Below are 24,007 nucleotides of genomic sequence, written 5' to 3'. Positions count from 1 at the left end.
TTTGATCATGTGATGTACCAATGGTGTCATCAGCCGTTTAGTCGAGCAACATGTAGAGAAGACCACCTTTCCAATAAAGCTCTTGTTTGTACCTTTGTGTTCTGCAAGCCTATCCTTTCAAACTACGAAAAGTGGCCCCCTGGGTGAGGTACTGGAGAGGGGGCATTGAGGAGCCAGCCTGACTACTTCTCTTCCACCAACACAACATTAGCCAACACCTCCAGGTTGAAGTTTAGCATAAAATCTGGACGGTGAATGGTGGTGGTCAGAGGAGAGGGCCTCGAGTGCCGTATAAATGCAAGTCTTTTGTTTCCTTGTGAGGGAAGAATCATCTTTCTCGTGTTCATCTCCAGCCGAGGTCCCATTGTATGATAAACTGCCTCAGTTTAACAAAATAATAGGAAGACATCATTGTCCTGCTCCAGGGCCTCAAACCCAAAAATATTCAAAATCGCAGGCTGACGTTGCAGTGCGGCCCCGAGGGAATTCCGCACTATCAGAGGTGCCTGTCCTTTGGATGGGAAATCAAACCGAGATTCTATCTGCCTGTTTGGGTGGATATAACAGTTCCCATGGCACTATTTTGAAGAAGGTGTTGGGGGGGAATATCTCTGGTGTCTTGGCCAACATTCATCCCTTAACGAATAACAAAAGAAAACAGATTGCTTGGCCATTATCACACTGCAGTTTGTGGAATCTTGCTGTGCACCGGTTAACTGCCGTGTTTCTTGCATTACAACAGTGACTACATTGGTTGTACCGCGCTCTGAGACATCCACTGGGGTGTGAACATTGGCTATATAAATGCAAGTCTTTTCTTTTTAAACTTTTCTTCTGAGAGCAGAAACAGATTGCGTTAATCTCCCAGTCACGTGAAAAACTCAGGAGTGAGATTGAACAAAATAATTACACAGGAAGCTTGTATTTGAAATAGGAAGAACACCATCGCACCACTGGTGCCAGTAAATCACATGCACAGCATCAGATCTAGGTCCACCTCATAGCTTATTCTTTGTGGTGAACATTTAAAAGTATCATAAATTATAGCTCCCAATGACGGGTGCAAATTTACACTTGGAGATGTACCAGTGTAAATTATATGAGAGAATGTTTGGCTTTTACACAGCCCCACTCTCCTTGTTAAAAGTAGAAGTGATGTAATGCCTTACAGCTAGCTCCCTTGGCTTGTTTCTGTTCGCTTGCTGCCTTGCACAGGCTAGTTTCCTATGTTCCTAGTTTTAAAAAAAAGACTGGAACATTCTAGTTGCTGCGGGCCGTGAGATGGAATTGTTATACCTGTTGGTTGTTAAAACAGAGAAACATGACGGTTGGTTTAATGATTAATGTCCCTGAGCTCAGCATGGTGGATTTCACAGTGGGTGAATTCACTGCCCAGTGCCATACCAAAGTGGACAGATAGGATCTGAGCTCCAAACTGCTGAGTGGGGCTAACTCAGCTAGTGTGGCAATTGAAGGGAAGAAGAAAGTAAGTTTTATGGAATACCTTTCGAAACCTCAGGGTGTCCCAATGAAGGACTTTTAAATTGTACTCACTGTTGCAGTGTCAGTGCAGTGTCAGGGCGCTGTGGCGGTGCTGGGGCAGCATTGCTGCATTGAGGCACAGTTACAATGTTGGGTCATCGATACAGCATAGGGTCATGCTCCGGTGTTGGGGCATTGATACAGTGTTGATCAGAGTTGCAGTGTTGGGCATTGATGCTAGGTTGGGCTGTGTTTCAGTGTTGGATCAGAGTTGCAGTGTTGGGCAATGATGCAAGGTCGGGTTGTGTTGCAGTGTTGGAACAGAGTTGCAGTGTTGGGCATTGATGCAGCGTAGGGTCGTGTTGCAGTGTTGGAGCAGAGTTGCGGTGTTGGACATTGATGCAGCGTAGGGTCGTGTTGCAGTGTTGGAGCAGAGTTGCGGTGTTGGACATTGATGCAGCGTAGGGTCGTGTTGCAGTGTTGGAGCAGAGTTGCAGTGTTGGGCATTGATGCAGCGTAGGGTCGTATTGCAGTGTTGGAGCAGAGTTGCGGTGTTGGACATTGATGCAGCGTAGGGTCGTGTTGCAGTGTTGGAACAGAGTTGCAGTGTTGGGCATTGATGCAGCGTAGGGTCGTGTTGCAGTGTTGGAGCAGAGTTGCGGTGTTGGGCATTGATGCAGCGTAGGGTAGTATTGCAGTGTTGGAGCAGAGTTACAGTGTTGGATCAGAGTTGCGGTGTCGGGCATTGATGCAGCATCGGGCAGTGTTGCAGTGTTGGAACAGAGTTGCAGTGTTGGGCATTGATGCAGCATCGGGCAGTGTTGCAGTGTTGGAGCAGAGTTGCAGTGTTGGGCATTGATGCAGCACGGGCTGTGTTGCAGTGTTGGATCAGAGTTGCAGTGTTGGGCATTGATGCAGCACGGGCTGTGGTGCAGTGTTGGAGCAGAGTTGCGGTGTTGGGCATTGATGCTGAGTTGGGCTGTGTTGCAGTGTTGGAGCAGAGTTGCAGTGTTGGGCATTGATGCAGCATCGGGCTGTGTTGCAGTGTTGGAGCAGAGTTGCGGTGTTGGGCATTGATGCTGAGTTGGGCTGTGTTGCAGTGTTGGAGCAGAGTTGCGGTGTTGGACATTGATGCAGCGTAGGGCCGTTGCTGGTGGGTGAGGTTGTGGCTGTGAGTACGGGTTTGGGGTCAGCTGAGAACGTTTCAGAATTTCCCCGATCAAATAGAGTGCTGACAAATCCGATTGGATTCTCTCACATCCACATCTGTGGATGACGTTCCGCCTATACAAGCGAGTGGAAATGCTGCCGTGTTTGGAAACGGAAGTCTCCTTCACCCTCCTTCCCTGTCATTTCAGGAGAGAAAAGGAATGTGGAGGATAGAATCACAAAGCACAGGAGGAGGCCATTCGGCCCATTGTACCTATGCTAGTACTTGGGGTGGTGGTGGTGGTAACATAGCCAATGCTCTTTTGAAAGTTACTATTGAATCTGTTTCCACTGTCCAATCAGGCAGTGTTTTCCAGATCGGAATTTATCCGGGTATATCTCTTACCTCCTGTATTTTTTTCTCTTCCAGTGAGGAATACAAGAAAATTTATCCCAAACGGGACTTGAAGGCGTTTTCTGTCCGTCCATTGCTGGTGTTCCCCACGCACTACACCGGAGATCCCGAGTGGCTCAGTGACACTGAAACCTCCACTATCTGGGACGACGACTCAATGAAGACTGACTGGAGCGGCTCCCAGAAAACACTGAAGGACACGCAGACGGGGGCCACGCGCCAGTCCATTGGATCTGCCTCCAGGGATGAACTCTAATCTTCAGCAGGTCAGTGACAGGCGAAGCTGAAGGGCCGCCTGGGGTGGCTGAACCCCCGCCCCCCCCCCCCCCCCGCCCCCCGCCCCCCCGCCCATCCCCAGGGTTATCCTCAAGCCTCCAGGAATTAGTGATTATTCCCCAGGGCACGGCAGCGCGGGGAGGGGGGGAAACCCAGGAGAAAGATCACCAAAATCAGTCAGTGCTTCTTCATTTCCTTTGTTCATGAGTAAAGGACCTTGGAGATGGGGGAAAAAGGCTCCTTGAGCCACCGTCAAGTACCACTCGATGACCATGGGAAAGTCGGGGCAAAGTGGCTAGAGGCGGAGGATGGGGTCACGTGATGGAACCTCCTGGGATAACTCTGACCAGAGTTGGCAACCCTATTTCCACACCGTCTTGGTGAAGGGTAGAAAAAAAAACCTTGAGTAGCCTCTGGACATGGAAGCCCCCCCTCCCTTGCTGGTGTGAGGTTAAATACCTTTAATCCCGATGGCTCAGTTGGTACATGAGCTACCCAATGTGGAGAGGTTCCATTCTGACCAGGAAAAATCTCAGGGTGATTGAGCCTGTGCAGAACTGATCCAGTGCAGCAGGATCCTGAGCCAAGGAGGGAGATGAATTGCGTTACAGTCCCCACTTCACAGTGGTTCAGTCCACGCTAATTGATATCTCGGTCATGAGGGGGAAGCAGGTCATCACTATCCTCGGAGCTTGGATGGGTCGTACCCGGGTCATCCTGAGTCTGCCTGGTTTTAATATAACTTATTGTTGTCACAAGTAGGCTTACACTGCAGTGAAGTTAATGTGAAAAGCCCCGAGTCGCCACATTCCGGCGCCTGTTCGGGTACACAGAGGGTGAATTCGGAATGTTCATTTCACCTAAACAAGCACATCTTTCGGGACTTGTGGGAGGAAACCGGAGCACCCGGAGGAAACCCACACAGACACGGGGAAAACAGGCAGATTCCGCACAGACAGTGACCCAAGCCGGGAATCGAACATGGGACCCTGGCGTGGTGAAGCAACAGTGCTAACCACTGTGCCGCCCAATATCACAGCATATCCACTGGAGGCGCATTTCCCACAGCTTCTAGCTGTCACTGTGCCGCACCCTTGCTGTGGTTAAGAGGTGGCTGGGAAGCTTTTGTCCTTGCAACTGGGATGTTTCACAATGGACATCCTGGTGATGTATCTGCCTTCAATTCCTTGTCCCCAGTTTGATCCACACTGGGCAACCTATTTAGGGATGGGATATCCTTTTATAATACCCTGCCCCATACAATTATTCCAGAAGATAGTGTCTTTGTGCATTCCCAGTGACTAACTACCTGTTGTAATACTCCTCAGAAACATTTGGGGAAATTTAAATTGATAAAATGTTAAATAGTTTGGTTCAAATTGTGGTGGCATCCTAGTAAGCAGTCCAGTCAAATGGTCCTGAGCTTAACTTGTTTTTTAATTGGCTTGCAGTCCATAGAATCATATAATTTACAGTGTAGAAGGAGGCCATTCAGCCCATTAAGTCTGCACCGACCCTTAGAAAGAGCACCCTACCCAAGCCCACACCTCCATCCTATCCCCGTAATCCCACCCAATCTTTTTGGACACTTAAGAGTAATTTATCATGGCCAATCCATCTTTGAACTGTGGGAGGAAACCGGAGCACCCGGAGGAAACCCACGCACACACGGGGAGAACGGGCAGACTCCGCACAGACAGTGAACCAAGCCGGGAGTGGAACCTGGGACCCTGGAGCTGTGAAGCAACAGCGCTAACCACTGTGCTACCGTGCCTCCCCGAGGAGTTGATATACTGAGATTTTCCAGCCCAGTTGTGATGGGACTGGATGATCCTTGCGAAGGGGCTGTTTAGCACAGGGCTAAATCGCTGGCTTTGAAAGCAGACCAAGGCAGGCCAGCAGCACGGTTCAATTCCCGTATCAGCCTCCCCGAACAGGCACCTGAATGTGGCGACTAGGGGCTTTTCACAGTAACTTCATTTGAAGCCTACTTGTGACAATAAGCGATTTTCATTCATTTTTTCATTTCATGGGCAGGGCTGGAAAATCCCGCCCACAGCGGCGTACAAACTCTTCTTATGCAGGAACCCCCGCAAATATTGGCACACACCCAGTGCACATATGACCCCTGAGAATATTACCGTTCTCCATACATTGTTCTTCAAATATTGACTCACTGAAGAGCCAATGAAAATATCCGCCAGCTCTCAGAGACCTTTGAAAATATCGGCCGGCTCCCAGGAACCCCTTGACCTAATTTTTGGGACAGTCACGGGGAAATAAAACATTTGAGATTGGCATGGAGCAACAGACATAATAGGGCTGACGGACTGGCAGGAGTCGGGCAGGCAGGCGGTTAAAATTGCAGGTGGTTCCGACATCACACTTCCGCTGTCTTCCCACAGATTCTAATTTTAACATCTCCATTCTCCCCACCAGGACAAGGAGGGCCTCCTCGGATCCCCCCCCCCCCCTCCAGCCCCCATGTACCTGAGTATGCTCCTCCCACCTTTCGTCATTCAGCTCCCCACCCTCTGGCTCCCCACTCACTGCCGGTCTGAAGAATGGGAATCCAGGTTTTGCAAATGATGTCGCGATCGGGACAGTTTCCCTTCTGCCGCAGACTCCCTCCCGGAGTTAAAACCAGGCATTCCCGTCACAGTAACATGCAGAAATCTGCTAACCTCCGTCGGCCCCTTAGGGATGCCCGTTTGAGATGCTGCATCAGACAGATTCTCGGTGTCACTGGTGGGCTGCGGCAACCTGGCAAAGTCGGTGCCTTGTTACATTCTGGCACATAAGCTCGAATGTTTGTCAGCCTTTTGAAGGCGTGACGTACACCCATAGTTCTAAAGTCAAATTACATGAACTGTCCCTGTAAGTACACTGATCTGTATCTATCCTCAGAAAGTGAATTACCGAGATATATTATTTTGAGCTGTAATGCGGATATCCCAGCTGTAATCAGCAAGAATAACAAGCCCGTCTTATCCTACCACTCATTGCTGGGAAGCTGATACCCAGTGTTGCCAAGAATTCCCTGGCTGGAGCCCAGCTCTTTGCATCATCCCAAACTCTCTGAGCGCTTGTCTGTGAATATCCAGCAGTCTCTCGGTGCCCCCTTGCCCCGGCGTGAGATACAAAATGGAAAATGACATCTACTGAGTGCCTACTGGGTGAAGTCACACCAACCTCTGAAAGAAAGGAAAACTTGCATTTATATTGTGCTTTTCACACCTGCCAGATGTTTTTTTTTTAAGTGTTTTTATTCGACAAATTTTCAACATTTTCACAATACAAAAACAACCCAAAACAAACAAAAACAAACTATCCCCCCCCCTCAAAACCCCTCTCTCCCTCAACAGTCAACAGTAAGTAGCTCCCGAAACTGCATGATGTACAAAGCCCAAAAATTTGTCGAACCCCCTCCTTCACCCACCTCAGCTCAAACTTCACCTTCTCCCGGGTCAAAAACTCTAGCAGGTCCCCCTGCCACGTTGTGGCACAGGGTGGAGAGGCTGACCTTTACCCCAAGACCCGCCTACGAATGTTCAGCCAGGCCCCCAGCTCAAAGTGCTGTCTAAACTGCCTCCAAATCTTCAACGTGGCCACCACCACCGGACTCTCCGGAGTGCTTTCCTGGGGCCATCGGGAGCGTCACCGTTGCCAGCGCCCGCAACCCCGACCCCTTACAAGAGCCTGCCTCCATCTTTACCCACAGAGCCCACCCTCTTTGCTCCAGCCCTGCACCTTCTCCGCATTCGCCACCCAATAGTAATACTGCAAGTTCCTTCCTCTCCTCCCTAACCACCTTAACCTTGAACGAGATCAGGCAGCAGGGTGGCGCAGTGGTTAGCACTCTGTCTCACGGCACCGAGGTCCCAGGTTCAATCCCGGCCCCGGGTCGCTGTCCATGTGGAGTTTGCACATTCTCCCGTGGGTTTCGCCCCCACAACCCAAAGATGTGCAGGGTAGGTGGATTGGCCACGCTAAATTGCCCCATAATTATAAAAAGTGAATTGGGTACTCGAAATTTATTTTTTTAAACTTTGAACGAGATTACCTCCCCCCCCTCACTACCGCCTTCGGAGTTTCCCAAGCCACCAACCGCAACACTTCCCCATTCAATTAAGCGCTACATACTCCTCGACCACCTTCCCAATCTTATCACAGAAGCTCCGGTCTGCTAACGACCCCATTCTCCACCCTCATCTCTGGGCTGCCCCCTTCTCCAAAACCACGTCCATCCAATGCGGAGCGTGATCCGAAATCACAATTGTTGAGTACGCCGACCTCTTAACCCCAGTCAATAGCGCCTTTTCCACTGCGAAAAAGTCAACCTCGGATCACCTTGAGTGAAAAACGAGTACTCCCATTACCTCGGATGCAAGAACCTCCATGGGTCCACTCCTCCCATGTCCCTCAAGAGCCCAGCCAAGGCCTTCACCCCCCCATCCCACTGGGTCAGTGAGCGCTGCTGGGACCCAACCACCTTCGGTTCCAACACCACGTTCCAATCCCCCCCGTACTATCTGGGTGCTCAGCTCTGGGATGGCACCCAGCGCCCTCTTTCCAAACCCCGCATCGTCCCAGTTGGGGCCATATACGTTCGCCAGTGCCACCTACCTTCCCTCTACTGCACCGATACCACTACCCTCCGAGCCCCACTGTCAAACCCCGAGTGAAACACCTGACTCACCTACCCCTTCCTAAGATCCCGACCTTAGTGCGGCACTCCCTCAGTACACTACCATCAGAGGAGAGAGGCTAATCCGAAACCCCGCCTGCCTTCCCAGATGGACACGGAAGATCCAACAGCAATCTTCAAAGAAGATTGAATTCGCCTCAGCAACCTGGTCAATATTTACCTCTCGATTTAATCTGCAGCATGCACTCACTCAAATAACATGATCATTGTGACATGGCTGTTTGGAAGAGCTTGGCCGTGCACATGTTACATGTCCACAATGTGCACTGTTGGATTGTAGGAAACACAACGGCCAGTTTACGCACAGTGAACTGACTGTCCCGCCTCTGACCACTCTTCAGTGGGGCCAGTTGGGAGGTGGGGGTTATGTTGAAGCAGGACAGGATTGGATTTGGGAGTGCTTTTCTTCTTCCACCGCCCCCCCACATCCCCAGAAATCCTGTCCCATTGACCAGCTAGCTTGCCAAACCTGCCACGTGCACACTTTTACAAAAAGCAGTCGTAGCCAGCTCAATTAATAACTTTATATCAAAGGTCAGTGGATTTTTCCTGCGCAAGTTTTTGGAACCAGGACAGGTGAATGGGATTAAGGCGACTATCACCCCATGATCTGGGGTAATAGCTGAACAGGTTGCAGGGGCCGAATGGCCATCTTCTGATCCCTGCTTTCCATTCCGGAGTATAGTCAGGTGAGCTATGTCCCCGAGGGTAGCCAGCGTCTCCGTAACTGTGTCCTGGCGATGGTTTGGACAGCGGAAGAGCCGTCGCAGGAGAAAGGAAAAGACATCTCTTTCATTATTAAAAATTAAAATACTTCCACTTTCTCAGTTTTCAGAAAGTGAACTTTCTGCAGAAGATAACAATTCGGACGGACGGAACTGTCGAAGTTTGAATGAAGATTGCCCGGCTGCAAATGTTGTGAACTTTAACCAAAGCTGAACTGTCAAGACAAAGATCATACAGCTAAACAGATGAACCTGGACAACGAGCAAAAACTGTTCAAACCCCTTTTCCGCACTTGATACGTGTGTAATGTGTTACCCAGCGCGACACACAAGACACAGTCATTGCGCAATAATCTTGAATAACAGGCCAACTCACCAGCAAAGGAAAGACATTTGTGCATGTAGATAGTTCCTTCAAGAACTTTGAACCACGCAAGGCAAGAATTTCCAACCTGCCCCCATCCCCGCACTAGCCGCCAAGGACCCCTTCCACCACCAACCACCACCCCCCCCCCTGCCCCCACTCTAGGCCTACCCCCTAATCGAACAATGTCTCAGAGTTTAGGACAGTAGGAAAAGTAACGGCTTTGAACGAGCCTCCCTCCAGTCCAGAATCTCCAGTGGGTGTTGCATCGTCCCCAATGCCCCGTTGCCCCGAGAGGTTATCTCCAGCAGGCAGCAGAGACAGGGTGGCAGTTCTGGCGCTGGGGTGGAGCAGCTGAGACTGGATGCCAGGGAGAGAGGGACGATGTGTGCTTAAACGTCAAGTATACCACAGTGGGCTGAATGGCCTTTAGCCATGCCATGAAATTGAACAATACTTACACACCTCACGAGTAACAGGAAACCTGACGCAAAGGGGTACCTTGAGTGAAAGTTGCTGAATGGTATTAGAGAACATGCCCCCTGAGTAAATGTGGCCGGACTCCATCGCCTGGGAGAGCCTTGTGCGCACAGCTATCTCCCACTAAAGTACTGAGGCCTACAGACTGGAGGGCCCGGGTTTGATTGCTAGTCTGTGTTGAGTTGGCTAATCTCAGCTGCATTGTTACACAAGGCTGGAGTGGAGTCCATAAGCAGAAGAAGAGGAAGCATTTACAGCCAGGCCGTCCAATACTCCGCACCCCCCCTCCCCCCCCCCCCCCCCCCGGACTGTTCCTGATTGGAGAGCCAGTGATTCCTTGCCTGAAAGCCAAGCAGCTGTGTGGGACACTGGGTGAGGTTGGGGCCAATTCTCCACCTTGAATTGACGCCAGCAGCACTTCCAGTTCCATCCCTGTGGTTTTTTTCTCTCAAGTTCATTCTCGGTACGAGAGCATCGTTGGGAAAGCCAATGTTTATTGTCCATCCCCAAGGAGTGGCTTGCCAGGACGTTTCAGAGAGGCATTTAAGAGTCAGCCACATTTCTGTGGGTCTGGAGTCACATGTAGGCCAGGTCAGGTAAGGGCGGCACATTTCCTCTGCTGGAGAACACGAGTGAACTAGGTGACAATCTGCTGGTTTTATACTTATTCATGAGGCTTGCTTTGTATTCCAGATGTATTAACTGAATTGGAATTCCTCAGTTGCCCTGGTGGGATTGGAACTGTCTGGATTGCTAGTCCAGTAACACATTACCACTGTGGGTGACCTGTGGCACAGTGGCAGAGGTCCTACTTCAAGTCCAACGCCCAGGACTTGTGGGCCACAGAAGGTGTGTTCATAACCCATGGCCACAGGGGCAGCACGGTAGCACAGTGGTAAACACAGTTGCTTCACAGCTCCAGGGTCCCAGGTTCGATTCCCGGCTTGGGTCACTGTGCGGAGTCTGCACGTTCTTCCCGTGTCTCCGTGGGTTTCCTCCGGGTTCTCCGGTTTCCACCCACAGTCCAAAGATGTGCGGGTTAGGTGGATTGGCCACGCTAAATTGCCCTTAGTGTCCAAAAAGGTTAAGTGGGGGTTGCTGGGTTACGGGTATAAGGTAGAGACTTGGGCTTGAGTAGGGTGCGCTTTGTAAGGGCCAGTGCAGACTTGAATGGGCCGAATGGCCTCCTGCTGCACTGTAAATTCTATGATTCAATGATTTAAACAGGCTGATAATCATCTCGGGGATTATTCCACCACTTACCCACTAACCCCCAAATGTGTAAAAAAGTGTGGACAAAGAAATGTTTAAAAGAAAGTGTTAGTGTTCCCTCTTTCTGGATGGGGTGAAATTGGTCTATAGGATCATCAGTAACCCAGTTTACACTGAGCTTAATTTTATTGTCCATTGTCTTCACTAGTCCATGGTCGAGATAGCAGAGTGTTCATACTACCAAGCCCAGCAGTAGTTTGGCTCTCAGCGCTGGGAATAAAATCGAAGGGAAAAAATAAGGGCACGCACTAAATTTTGATTGATTCCGCTTAACTTCCGTTGAATGGGTTCAGGGTCCTAGGGGTCGACTGCTTGAAATTGATGTTGTGAGAGTTTGTTAAAAAGAAATAGTGCCTATCTCGAGATAAGAGGAAATATTTTGCTGGACTAGGGAAGACCAAGACCTACAGGAAGATGGATCTCTCCGACAAACCCTTCCAAATCCTCATATTTTCATGTCCTGGCCACCTCCTGTTCGAAATCTAATCCCTTTTGTCCAAATTATGTTGTCTCCTCTTGTTCAATCCCTGGGGTTGAAAGGGTTGAGATTCAAGACCGCAGAAACCCATTTTAGAAAGAGGAATCCGTGGAGTGTATGTAAGAGTAAGTGGTGCAGAAAAAGAGTTAAATCTGGAAATATTAATTAACGCTAAACCTTGAAGGTACAGCAGGGGGGGGGAGGCAGCGGCGAGGGTGCTGGTTCACATTGACGAAAGACAAAGGCACGGAATGGGTGCTGGGAAGAAAGGGCCAAATCCCTGGACGACTGATTGAAGGAATAGCTGGTGCTGTGATGGGGGCAGGGGTGAGATCGTTAGGGCCTTTCTGGGGAGTCAATTGGAATGGCCTCCCTCGTCTGTATCCAACTCCCGCTTTGTGCTCTCGTTTTTCCGACCGTGCATTCTGGAACTGGAGTTTTCGGGCAAACGTTCGCCTTGCTCCTGTGCTCCCTGGTGCAGAGCCCTCGTCGCCCGGTGCCCACATCGGATGACCATCCGGGGGAATCATTGATATTCCCATCAATGCATGGACGGACGGACGACCATCAGCTGCGGCCCACACTCTCCGGCGGGCAAGGACTCGGCACCGAGACCCATGGAGCAGAAATGCAACCCTTCCGTTCAAAGTGCTTCAGGGGAAGTTCAGGGATATCACTGTTATGGAGGTATAGGTGCACTGAGGTTTGTATTGGAGTTGCAGATCTCTGAGTGTACTGACTTTCACCCATAAACCTGTAGAAACATCTGACATGCATGTGAAGCATTTCTTTGCGATTGGGTTGGTGTCATATTGTGGAATAATATTTTCTTCACCACACGTTTCAGTGTTCAGCTGGTCTGAGTTTAAAAAAATAAATCTTTAAAACTAAATATTTCTGTGTGCCTTTTATTTATTTATTTCTCCTTCAGCCCGTCTGTGTCCGGGATAACGGGTGCATTTTAATTAAGTCGTCTAGCTGAGGAATTCCAATGGTGGCTGAGTTGGTAATAATATTCCTGGTGTACTTCACTGAACCGTCCAGGCCTAAAAACAACCTGCATTTAAGTAGCGCCTGTATCGTAGGTAAACATCCCAAGTGCGCTATCGGATACAGAATGGGAATAGAGGGATACGGACCCAGGAAGTGTAGAAGATTGTAGTTTAGTCGGGCAGCATGGTCGCAGCAGGCTTGGAGGGCCGAAGGGCCTGTTCCTGTGCTGTACTTTTCTTTGTTCTTTGTAGAACTGACAGCAAAGCTGACAATGGGACAGGTGACCAGAAGCTCGATTTAAAAAGGTGAAAAGAAAAAGACTTCCATTCCTCTTATGATTTTTTTTTAGTGGTGGCGAAGGGAGTCCAATGACTAACATAAAGAAGATGTTTATTTATGATTTGTATTATTTACAATGGAGGCCTGGTTAGACTTGACTGGATCCTCTCTGTCGGTTGGCACCTATTTGGCCGACCTGTTTGGCCCAACTACGGGTACTAGCCCCGTAGTTAGTAGGGGAGCTCACACTCCTTGAGATGTGGGTGTCGCTGACCTGGCCAGCATTTGCTTCCCATCCCTAACTGCCCTTGAACTGAGTGACTTGCCAGACCAGTTCAGAGGGTATTTCCTATGGGTATGGAGTCAGGTGAGGGTTTTGTAGACCACGAACAAGTCCAGACCGAGTAGATTTAAGAAAACTTGGTTCATTAACACACACTAGTATTTACAATATGCACCAGATCCCAACCGGTTCTGAACTGTCTGTACCATACCCGTCCGACTTTATACGGAACTTAACTACAGATGATTTATGGTTCCCCGCCCTTTTAGCGGGGGAGCTTGTATTCGGCTAAACTCACGGGGAGGTTAATTGATTGCCCCAACCCCGTAAGTGTCGTGCAGGTTATAACGTAGGCCAGACCAGAGAATCATAGAGTTCCTACAGTGCAAAAGGAAGCCATTCAGCCCACTGAATCTGCACTACCGTCCGAAAGAGCACCCTTCCTAGGCCCACACACTCCCCAGACTTATCCCTGCAACCCCAAAACTGCACAGCTTTGGACACTGAGGGGCGATTTATCATGGCCAATCCATCTAATCTGCACAACTTTGGACTGTGGGAGGAAACCGGAGCACCCGGAGGAAACCCACTCCAACACAGGGAGAAAGTGCAGACTCCACACAGACAATGACTCCAGGTCGGAATAGAACCCAGGTCCCTAACACTGTGAGGCAGCAGTGCTAACCACTGTGCCACCATGCTACCGAAGTATACTTTCTCCCCTAAAGAACATTAATGAACCAGATGGGTTTTTAACGACAATCTGTCAATGTTTTCACCTGAGGAAGGAGCAGCGCTCCGAAAGCTCGTGACATCGAAACAAACCTGTTGGACTTTAACCTGGTGTTGTAAAACTTCTTACTGTGCTCACCCCAGTCCAACGCCGGCATCTCCACACAATGTTTTCTTGGTCATCGTTAGAATATCTTTCCTGGTTTTTAAAAAAATTCAAATTTCAATATCTGCCCTGGTTGGTTTTAAACCTGGGATCCCAGGGCATTATTCTGGGTCTCTGAATTACTACCCCAGTGTCAATACCACTCTGCCACTGCCTCCGTCAGAGAGAGACACTCCATGGAACAGATGAGCTGAATAGCCTCTCTGCTGTAAATTCTATGCAATAAGTGCACGTTCTTAGTATTTCAAAGTATGATTCAAATTAACCAATCCAGAGACGGGGTAGTGGGAAACAGGAAGTGCTTCATTGAAAAAAAGCAGACTCCCTAATCATTTCCATAATAAAGCCAGCTTCATGCAAAAAAGTACTTGGGTGCAATTTAACCATTTAACCACCGCATTGCGCTGGGTGCCGATCTGGGCAGAAAAGGCTAAAATCGTGATTCCCTCCCGGCCCGAACCATTATGCAATTCACCCGGCTCCCTCCCGATGGCGAGTTCCAGATCTCGTCCCAAAATGGCAAGAATATCATTGACCCTCATTTGCATTTGTTTCAATCTCATTAACGAGATTGGTGTCAAATGCAGCGGCCGCACGGAATTAACCAACTCCCCGGCGAGAAATCGCACGGGTGTCGTTCAGTGCTCCTTTCAAAAAGATGAAGCTGCTGAGGGGTAGTGAGGGGGTGAGCAGCCATTTCCACCTCCTGGCATACAGCTCAAGGGCACCAGAGCTGCTGCCCCAGTGCTCGGAGGGGTTGCGGGGACCCTTCAAGGGGGTTAGGCTTGGTTGGGGGAGGGGGCTGAAGCGTTCTGGGGTGGGGGTCACCCCTGGGCTGGGAAGAGAGTGAGGGGCTTTGCACCTGTGAGGTTTCAAGCCATCTTAAAATATTGTGGAGACCCATAACCGGGGCAACCACATCTGCAGCCTGTCTGTCCCACCAAACCCTCCCAGGACAGAGCCCTGCTGTGGTTTCTATCCCGAAAGTCAAATTCACTCCCTATGACTGTGAGCAGCCTCTAGCGTCACAGCTGATGGCTATTTCAAATGAGAAATTAGCTTTGTTAGTTGTAATAATAGCACTTCACACTCCTCAACACTCAAGTGCCTCCTCGAGGACACACGTGCCATGTTTCAGAGGATGATTAGTTTCAGAGCATGTCAAGTGAACTTTGATGCCTGAACAGTGAGTCTGTACTCTTGGGACGTCAGCACCATAGAGGCAGCCACCAACAATCAAACATTAAAGAGCAGGGCTTCAGCAATGTGGATCTTCTTGCAACCAAAGGGTAAGTGTGTGGATCAGGGAAGATCACCTGGGCACGGCCTCCCTAGTGTTCCCAGCAGAGATCTGGGTTCTAGGGGCTCCTGATGTAGCCGGGGGGTTTGCTAGCACAACTGGCTCACTGGAAGGCACTCTGAGAAAAGGGGCGCAGGTAAGGGTGGGGGAGGCTTGGGGGATTTGAGGCTCCCGGGATGGGACCTCTAACTGATTATTGGTCTCTCTCTCCTCCAATTCCTCCCAGATCAAAAAATGTTTGCTGGAGTTGTTCCTGCAGAGGCTGCCCTCACATTGCTGGTCACAGCCGTGGTGCGCAGACACTGGAGAAGGCATCAGCGAAAACATAGGCTGGAGGCGGCACCCCATGTGCAGAGGGTCGCCACACACCCTGAAGGCCCGGTCGCCCATCAGGCTGAGAAGGGACCCAGAGGGGAGACCAGTGACGGCCCAAGATGTACAGGCGTCATTGGTCATTCAGTGAGCTGATAGACACCATGTGATGCCGATCACTGTGTCTCAGCAGATAGACAGTGCGGCAACTGTGTCCCATCCTTATGGACTTGGCACCCAAGGAGGACACCTGCTCCCAGTGGCCGCGGAGGCCACTGCAGCCCTTAGCAGTTATTCCACCGAGCAGGGATTTGTCTGGGATTTTACAATCTACAATCCACAGGTGTATCCGGGAGGTGACGGATTCTCGGTATGCCCAGGCGCTCAACTATAATCACCCTCAACCTGGACCAGGCCCAGCAAGATGTCCAGGCTACAGGTTTGTCTGCCATTGCCGGGAAGCCCTAGGTTCAGGGGGCAATCCTGTCATCCTGCGGCACTGGGGCATTAGGGAATGCCCTATATTACCAGGAAGGGGTTCCACTCCCTGAATGTATAGAGTGTGCGACCACCGCCTCCTTATCATGCGGGTCTGTTACCTCTACCTAGGCACTGTGCATGACAGCTACATCCTGGGCCACTCAGAAGTCCCTGCTGTCTTTGAGGACCACCCTGTGATGACGGGTAGGCTCGTGGGGGACAAGGGATACCAGTTGAATTCATGGCTAATAATGCTTGTGCGGAGGCCTGAGACCAAGGCAGAGACCCGTTATATAAGGCCCATGTTGCCACCCAGGCTTTCATTGAAACTGCTGAAAATACGACAAGGATCCGATGGCAGAACCAGGGAGGCCCTCAACAGATTCTCCAAGGTTGAGGCTGTGTCCATCAGTTCAACCTCCCTGAAATACCCTCCCTTCCCCCCCCCCCCAACTCCCCTCCTCTGCCCCATTCCCCTCGCCTATTTTCCTCCCTCTCCCTAATAATCCTTCCCTCTGATCATCCCCCCTCCCCCCATTTCGTTCCCTCTCCCCACTCTATGCTTTGGCGGACGAGCTCTGGAGGCCCTGGAGCCAGAGAGCCCCGGCCAACTATGCAGGGCCACAGACGTCACCGTGCCACCCTGTTCTGCCCACTGCCCTTGCGGTGCGCCGGTGTCAGGAGGGCGTGATTCGGAATAATTGGAGACCGCCGTTGTCACCTTGTTGGCAGGCCCCGGGTTGGCCTCCAGTATTTCCTCCTCCCTGAAGGTGCCGGCAGACCTCTGAGGGACTCATGGGACAGAGGAGCAGCTGGACTGAGCTCCAGAAGCTTCTGAGTCATCTCCCTCTGCCAGTCCTGGCGGCTCCGCATTGTCTGCGCCATGGTGTCCATGCCCTCCGCGATACTCCTCAGTGACTGTGCCTCGGCAATGTCCACCTGCTTCTGAAACATGTCCCTCATGTGTCTGGGACATGATGTCGAGGCTCTCAGCCATGGTCATCACAAATTGAACCATGCCTTGGGCACCACCACTCAAGATATGGTCGTCATGCTCCAAGAGATTTTCACTGTGGCCGCCACCCTTGCAGTATTGGCCTCAGTGCCTCGGTGCGGTGCATTGTCGGCACTAATTACTGTGCCCAAAGCCTTTTGGACTCTTCCAATCGGCTTTGTAGTCACTGGAATGTCGCTGACAACCCCCTCCTGAATGTCACGGCTCTGGTCTATCGTCTGCATCAGCTCTGGGACAACCTTGTCCAGAGGCTCGGGATTCTGGCCGGTACCCAGCTGTGTCCTGGGATCCAGCAAATCTCCGACTGCCGTCTCCCTCGGACGTTCTATGTGCATCAGCAACTGTGTTGTGCGCACCAGATTGTGCCCTGGAATCCTGTGCACTAATGTCACCCACTGAGGCGCGTGTCTCTGTGCTGGTGGAAGGTGGGGGTGGGAGCTGTGACACCTCGATGGTGGTCTCATCGGAGCTCTCCTCCGAATTAGTCTCTTGGGTGGCATGTGGAGGGGAACAACTCCGGATGGCCCGGCCTCTTCAGATGGAGATTCTTTTTTTTAAAAAAAATAATTTTTATTAAAGGTTTTCATAAAATATCAATAACAAAATGAGAAAGAAAAAAGAACCCAACAGGGTTAAGTACAAAACACAATCTAAAAAAGCAACCCCCAAGCCCCTCCCCCCCTTACCTAAATAATAAATTAACATTAACACCCCGACTTAAGACAACAGGTGTATACACCCCCTCAGACCCTTCCAGTGTAAATAACATAAACAAAAATAAAGTAAACCCCCCCCCCCCCCGAGCTGCTGCTGCCATTGACCAATGTCTATCGTTCTGCCAGAAAGTCTAAGAACGGTTGCCACCGCCTAAAGAACCCTTGTACCGACCCTCTCAAGGCGAATTTCACCCTCTCCAATTTAATGGACCCTGCCATATCGCTGATCCAGGATTCCACGCTTGGGGGCCTCGCATCTTTCCACTGAAGGAGAATCCTTCGCCGGGCTACCAGGGACGCAAAGGCCAGAATTCCGGCCTCTTTTGCCTCCTGCACTCCCGGCTCCTCTGCCACCCCAAATATTGCGAGCCCCCAGCCCAGTTTGACCCTGGATCCTACCACCCTCGACACCGTCCTCGCTACACCCTTCCAAAATTCCTCCAGCGCTGGGCATGCCCAGAACATATGGGTGTGATTTGCTGGGCTCCCTGAGCATCTAACACACCTGTCCTCACCCCCAAAGAACCTGCTCATCCTTGTCCTGGTCATGTGTGCCCTGTGCAGCACCTTAAACTGTATGAGGCTGAGCCTCGCGCATGAAGAGGAAGAGTTCACCCTCCCTAGGTCATCTGCCCACGTCCCCTCTTCGATCTCCTCTCCCAACTCCTCCTCCCACTTACCTTTCAACTCCACCACCGAGGCCTCCTCCTCCTCCTGCATCACCTGGTAACAGATGGAGATTCTGCGAGACAATGGACAATCTGGTCAGTGAGAGGGAAGACTCATTTTGTCTGACCAGAACAATTCACGAGGCAGGTCCATCTGGGTGAAGAGGCAGTGGATCCTCAGTTCTGTGGTGGATGGGCAACCTCGGTGTCCATGAGTGCTCTCTCCTTGGACTACCCCACCATTTCCTGGACCCGCACCTCATAGGGATTGAGTACTTGGATCTCTGGCATCCCCCCCCCCCCCCCCCCCTCCGTCTTGGCCCTTTCCTGCTTATTATGGGCTATCTTCTGTTGCAGGAACAAAGAGAGGGCATTGTGAGCCACATGCTTGATAGGTCAGGTCTATAGCAGGTGGCATGTGTGGGCCCTGCACCTGGACATGAAAGGGTTGTGCTGGTGGGTGCCAGGGAATGCTGAGGAACAATCACAAAGAGCGGATGTGGGGAGGGTGCCAGGTGTTGAGAGAGGATTTGAGGAAAACTATTTTCATCCAGAGGCTGGTGGGAATCTGGAACTCGCGGCCTGAAAGGTTGGGAGAGGCGGGAACGGCCGAAACATTTATGGCGCATTTAGATGAGCTCTTGAAACACCCTAGCGTACAAGGCCACGGGCCAAGTGCAGACAAGCGGGATTAGAATAGATAGGTAATTGATACGAACGAGAAAATGCTGGAAAATCTCAGCAGGTCTGGCAGCATCTGTAGGGAGAGAAAAGAGCTAACGTTTCGAGTCCGATGACTCTTTGTCAAAGCTCAAAGCTATGAGCTTTGACAAAGAATCATCTGGACTCGAAACGTTAGCTCTTTTCTCGCCCTACAGATGCTGCCAGACCTGCTGAGATTTTCCAGCATTTTCTCTTTCATTTCAGATTCCAGCATCCGCAGTAATTTGCTTTTATTATGATCGGTAATTGATGGCCGGCACGGACACATTGGGCCAAAGGGCCTCTTTCTGTGCTGTAAAACTCTATGAGCCTAAAAAGTGCATGCTACCAACTGGGACTTTGAACCGTAACACACCTCCAGCACATATGAAGTGGCACAATGCCTCACAGCTCCAGGGTCCCGGGTTTGATTCCGACCTCGGGTGACTGTGCGGAGTCACCACGTTCTCCCTGTGTCTGCGTGGGTTTCCTCCGGGTGCTCCGGTTTCCTCTCACAGTCCAAAGATGTACAGGTTAGGTGGATTGGCCATGATAAATTACCCCTTTTCTTAAAAAAATTTATTTTATTATAAACGTATATAAAAAATAGTTATAACACATAAACAAACTCGGAAACATACTTCCGAACAATCAACAGTTTGTACAAATTTTTCCCCTTTTCACCCCCCGCATGCGACGAGCAACTGCTCAAACACGGTCACAAACATCCCCACCTTGCTTCAAACCCTTCGGTTCAGCCCCTCAGCTCGTACTTTATTTTTTCCAGCTGCAGGAAATCATACCGGTTGCCCAATACTGCCGCTACCCCTGGTGGCGATGCCGACCGCCACTCCAGTAAAATCCGCCGCCCTGCAATCAGAGAGGCGAAGGTCACGACATCGGCCTTCCTCCTCTCCATGAGCTCCTGCTTCTCCAAAAACCCAAATATCGCCACCAAAGGGTCCGGCTCCAACTCCTCTTCCACTATTCTGGCTAGGATTGCGAACACTCCAGAATCTCTCCAACTTTTCGCAATCCCAGAACATGTCCACGTGATTCGCTGGCCCCCGCCCACACTTCTCACACTCATCTGCCACCCCCCGGAAGAACCCACTCATTCTTGCCTGATACCCCGTGCACCACCTTAACTGTATCAGGCTCATCCCTGCGCGCGAGGAGGTCGCATTTACCCTACGCAATGCCTCACTCCATACTCCTCAATTGATCTCCCCTCCCATTTCATCCTGATCTTCACCACCTGCTCACTTCCCTGCTCTCCCAGCCGCCTTATCTCCATTTCTTCCCTCCCCTTCCACATCCAGAAGCAGCAGTCGCTCCAGCAGGGTGTACCTCAGCAACCTAGGGAACTCCTTCCAAGCCTTACACGCAAGGTCCCTTACCTGCAGGTAGCTGAACTCCCTCCCTCTCGGGAGCTCAACCCTCTCCCTCAGCTCCTCCTGACTAGCAAACCCTTCCTCCAAATACAGATCCCTCACCTTGACCAGCCCCACTTCTCTCCACCTCCTATACATGCTATCCATCCTCCCCCACCCCTGGCTCAAACCCATGATTCTCACACATCGGCGTTAACTCTGACATCCCCTCCGTCCTATCGTGCCTCCTCAACTGGTTCCAGATCTTTACCGTGGACTGCACCCCCGGGCTCCCTGAATACCTACTCGGCACCATTGGCAACTCTTAAGCTGGTCTCCTTACAAGTGTAAGGTTTTCGGGCAATTCGGCCCTTTTTGGACTGCCCAAGGATAAAACCCAGAGACTGTAAACTGGACACTTTTCAGCCAAGGGAACGTAACCAAATTTCCCAGCAGGCTTGGTCCGCTGAGCTGAGTAGGGGCATAGGTATTTACAAACCCCCCCAGGAGCTACAAGGAAGAAGGAGCCAGACAACTAGATGAGATTAAAACACAGACAAAGGGGCATGGTAATGCTGTAAGGGGCCTGCCTGCAAGCAGGACAATGGGATGGTCATAGCCCCATGCAGATGTAAATGACTTGGCCTCCACCAGAGCAGAATCCAATTAACACCCCATCAACATAGCAAGGTGAGAATAGCAGCCATCTCCGGAGCAGCTGGAAGACTTTGAAAATCTTCACAAGAGAGCTTAACCTTGTTATCCCAAAAAGCAGACTGTCTGGGCTCAGTATATTGCGCTGGAAAAGCCCCTTGAAGATAAACGGTAGAAAAAACCAAGTTGGAGGCGGACCTGGGGGAGGTACTCCAATCCTGACAGAAGCCACCGGCAGGAACTCACTGGGTGGAGGGGGCGGAGTCGGCGCCAAATTCAAATCGCGGCAGGTCTGCCTGGCTGGAAGGAGCGGACCTGCGAGGAGAACCCGGAAGCGAACAGCTCTGACCGGCTCAAAGGGGGCGGGACCAGCGGGAACTTTAAACTTGGACCGATACAACGCAAAGGGGGAGGAAAACCCGGAAGTCGACAGCTCTGACCGGCTCAAAGGGGGCGGGACCAGCGGGAACTTTTAAACCTTACCAATTCAATGCAAAAGGGGCTGGCCGAACACAGGAAAAGGCCAGGTAAAACGGATATAAAAGGGGCTGTGTTTCGATTGAGGGTCTCTTGGCTTGACCTCTCCACCTTTGACTTGACCTCCTGCAGCCTGTGACTGTAAGTACCCTGCAGCAGCTTGCGAAACTCCCTTGACCTTGATAGTGGTTGAGGCTTTGGGGAAGGGGACTTGATTTGTGTTCTGTGTCATTGCTAAAACTGTGTAACAATAAGATTTTACGTTGTGTCCGTTATAGTACTTTCTGAATAGACTTAGTTTGTGTTAGAGTTTAAGATTTTATTATAATTTCTTCTGTTTGATGATTTTGACCTGGGTTTTGCAATAAACCTTGATTTGCTGACAATTGGAGTCGTTTAAATTCTTCAATCTCTCACCAGCGATCTCTGACCAAGTCATTGTTAAGATATTCCTCACCTTAATTCCGGGTTCGAGAATCTAGGGTCATCTTGAACAATTCACTCAGGACAGGCTGCTGGTTAGGTAATAAACAGCAGTGTCCTATTCTCTCTCTTGGGAAAGCTACTCCAGCGAAGTAGGAACCGGGTGGGTGTTGCACCACCGGCAAGAGAGAGAATCACCTGGGCATTGGTGGGGGTCTGGATATCTGTGTGATATAAGCCTCAGGCTTCCGGTTAGGGATAAACGGCAGGCTTGATTCAGTGCTCTCTCCCGTGGAGGTGTCCCAGTGCGGCATCCCCTGGCCTCTGAAGTTTCAGTGCCAGCTGGAGAGAGACACACACAGATACTCAAACCCCAGATATCGGCCCAGTAGTGGAGTAGCAGAGATGGAACCCTCTACACAAGATTCCTCCTCCATCCTAACCCATTCCGCCCCCTCTCCTTCCTACCTTCGCCGGACCTTTTCCACATTCGCCACTCAATAATAATGATGCAGGTTCAGCGCAAACAACAGTGGCGACAGAGGGCACCCCTGCCTTGTTCCCCATGAAGTTCCTTGAGCTCTTGTTATTCGTCCGCACACTCGCCCTCGGTGCCACATATAGCAACACACCCTTGCCACAAACCATGGCCCAAACCTAAGCCTTCCCAGAATCTCAAACAAGTACCGCCACTCCACCCGGTACCTGGGCTCGCGACGGATTCATGACTACATTTAAAAACCTCCTTACATTACTCAAGAGCTGACTGTTTTTTACGACGCCTGTTTGATCATAGGTCATAGAATTTACAGTGCAGGAGGCCATTCAGCCCATCGAGTCCGCACCGGCCCTTGGAAAGAGCACCCTACCCAAGGTCAACACCTCCAGCCTAACCCCACTAAGGGCAATTTTGGACACTAAGGGCAATTTAGCATGGCCAATCCACCCAACCCGCACATCTTTGGACTGTGGGAGGAAACCGGAGAACCCGGAGGAAACCCACGCAGACACGGGGAGGACGTGCAGACTCCGCACAGTGACCCCAGCCGGGAATCGAACCTGGGACCCTGGAGCTGTGAAGCAATTGTGCTATCCACAATGCTACCGTGCAGAGGAGGCCAATCCGCAACTACCCCCGGGACACAACCTTCCATCCTTCCCGCCAACAACTTAGCCAGCACTTTCACATCTATATTCAACAGCGATATGGGCCTATACGTTCCACACTCAATTGAGTCCTTCCCCTTTTCGGGATTAACGTAATCACTGCCTGCATCACCGTCTCCGGCAGCATCCCCTTCTCCTGCGCCTCGTTAAACGCCACCAAGAGATGCGGTGCCAGGTCTGTCACCAACGCCTCATAAAATTTCGCCGGATATCCATCCGGCCCCGGCATCTTCCGCAACTTCATTCCCCTGATACTATCCAGCACCTCCCTCAACCCGAGTGGTTCCTCCAGCGCCTGCCTCTTTCCTTCCTCCAGCTGAGGATACTCCAGCTCGTCTAAAAACCGCCCCCCCTGTCCCCCTCTTCTCCCCCCTACCCCCACCCCCCCCACCCCCGGGTCCGCCCTGTACAATTCCTTGTAATACTCCCTAAACGCCTCATTTATCTTCCCCGGCTCCGCCACCACTGGACGTGACCTACCTCCGCAGCAGGTGCGCCAGCATGCGGCTCAGCTTTTCCCCATACTCCTACTGCACCCCTCTTGCTCTACGCAGCTGCCCTACCGCCCTCCTCGCTGTCAACCTATAAAATTGCCCCTGTAACTTCTTCCTCCTCGCCAATCCCTCCGTGGTGGGCCCCCTCGAGTACTCCCTATCCACCTCCATTATCTCGCTCATTAGACGGTCATTTTCCTCCCTTCTTTCCTTATCCGCATGAGCCTTGAATGAAATAATCTCCCCCTCGGGTCACCACTTTTAGCTCTTCCCAAAAAATGGCCGCCGACACCTCCCCATTCTGATTCTACTCCACATAATCCTTAATTGTCGCCCGCACCTTGTCACAAAAGCCTCCAACCGCCAACAACCCCAAATCAAACCTCCACCCCGGCCTCTGCTCCCGTCCCAATCCAAGCTGAAT

At 51.0% G+C, this 24,007-nt stretch overlaps 1 protein-coding gene across 1 annotated transcript in view; it reads left to right on the top strand.

The window, feature by feature from the left end:
* Positions 1 to 12,241, top strand: part of LOC140399258 (procollagen galactosyltransferase 1-like) — a 96,799-nt gene extending 84,558 nt beyond the window's left edge. The window contains exons 12-13 of the mRNA XM_072488702.1: positions 3,062 to 3,312; positions 8,859 to 12,241. Coding sequence (XP_072344803.1) covers positions 3,062 to 3,302 — 241 coding nt within the window. The 3' untranslated portion in view covers positions 3,303 to 3,312; positions 8,859 to 12,241. The remainder of the gene's footprint in view (positions 1 to 3,061; positions 3,313 to 8,858) is intronic.
* The last annotated feature ends 11,766 nt before the right edge of the window (positions 12,242 to 24,007 follow it).

The sequence above is a fragment of the Scyliorhinus torazame genome, chromosome 22 (assembly GCF_047496885.1).
Source record: "Scyliorhinus torazame isolate Kashiwa2021f chromosome 22, sScyTor2.1, whole genome shotgun sequence".
NCBI classification, from domain to species: domain Eukaryota; kingdom Metazoa; phylum Chordata; class Chondrichthyes; order Carcharhiniformes; family Scyliorhinidae; genus Scyliorhinus; species Scyliorhinus torazame.
The sequence above is the reverse complement of the archived record's forward strand: the minus strand, read 5'-3'. Positions and strand labels throughout refer to the sequence as shown.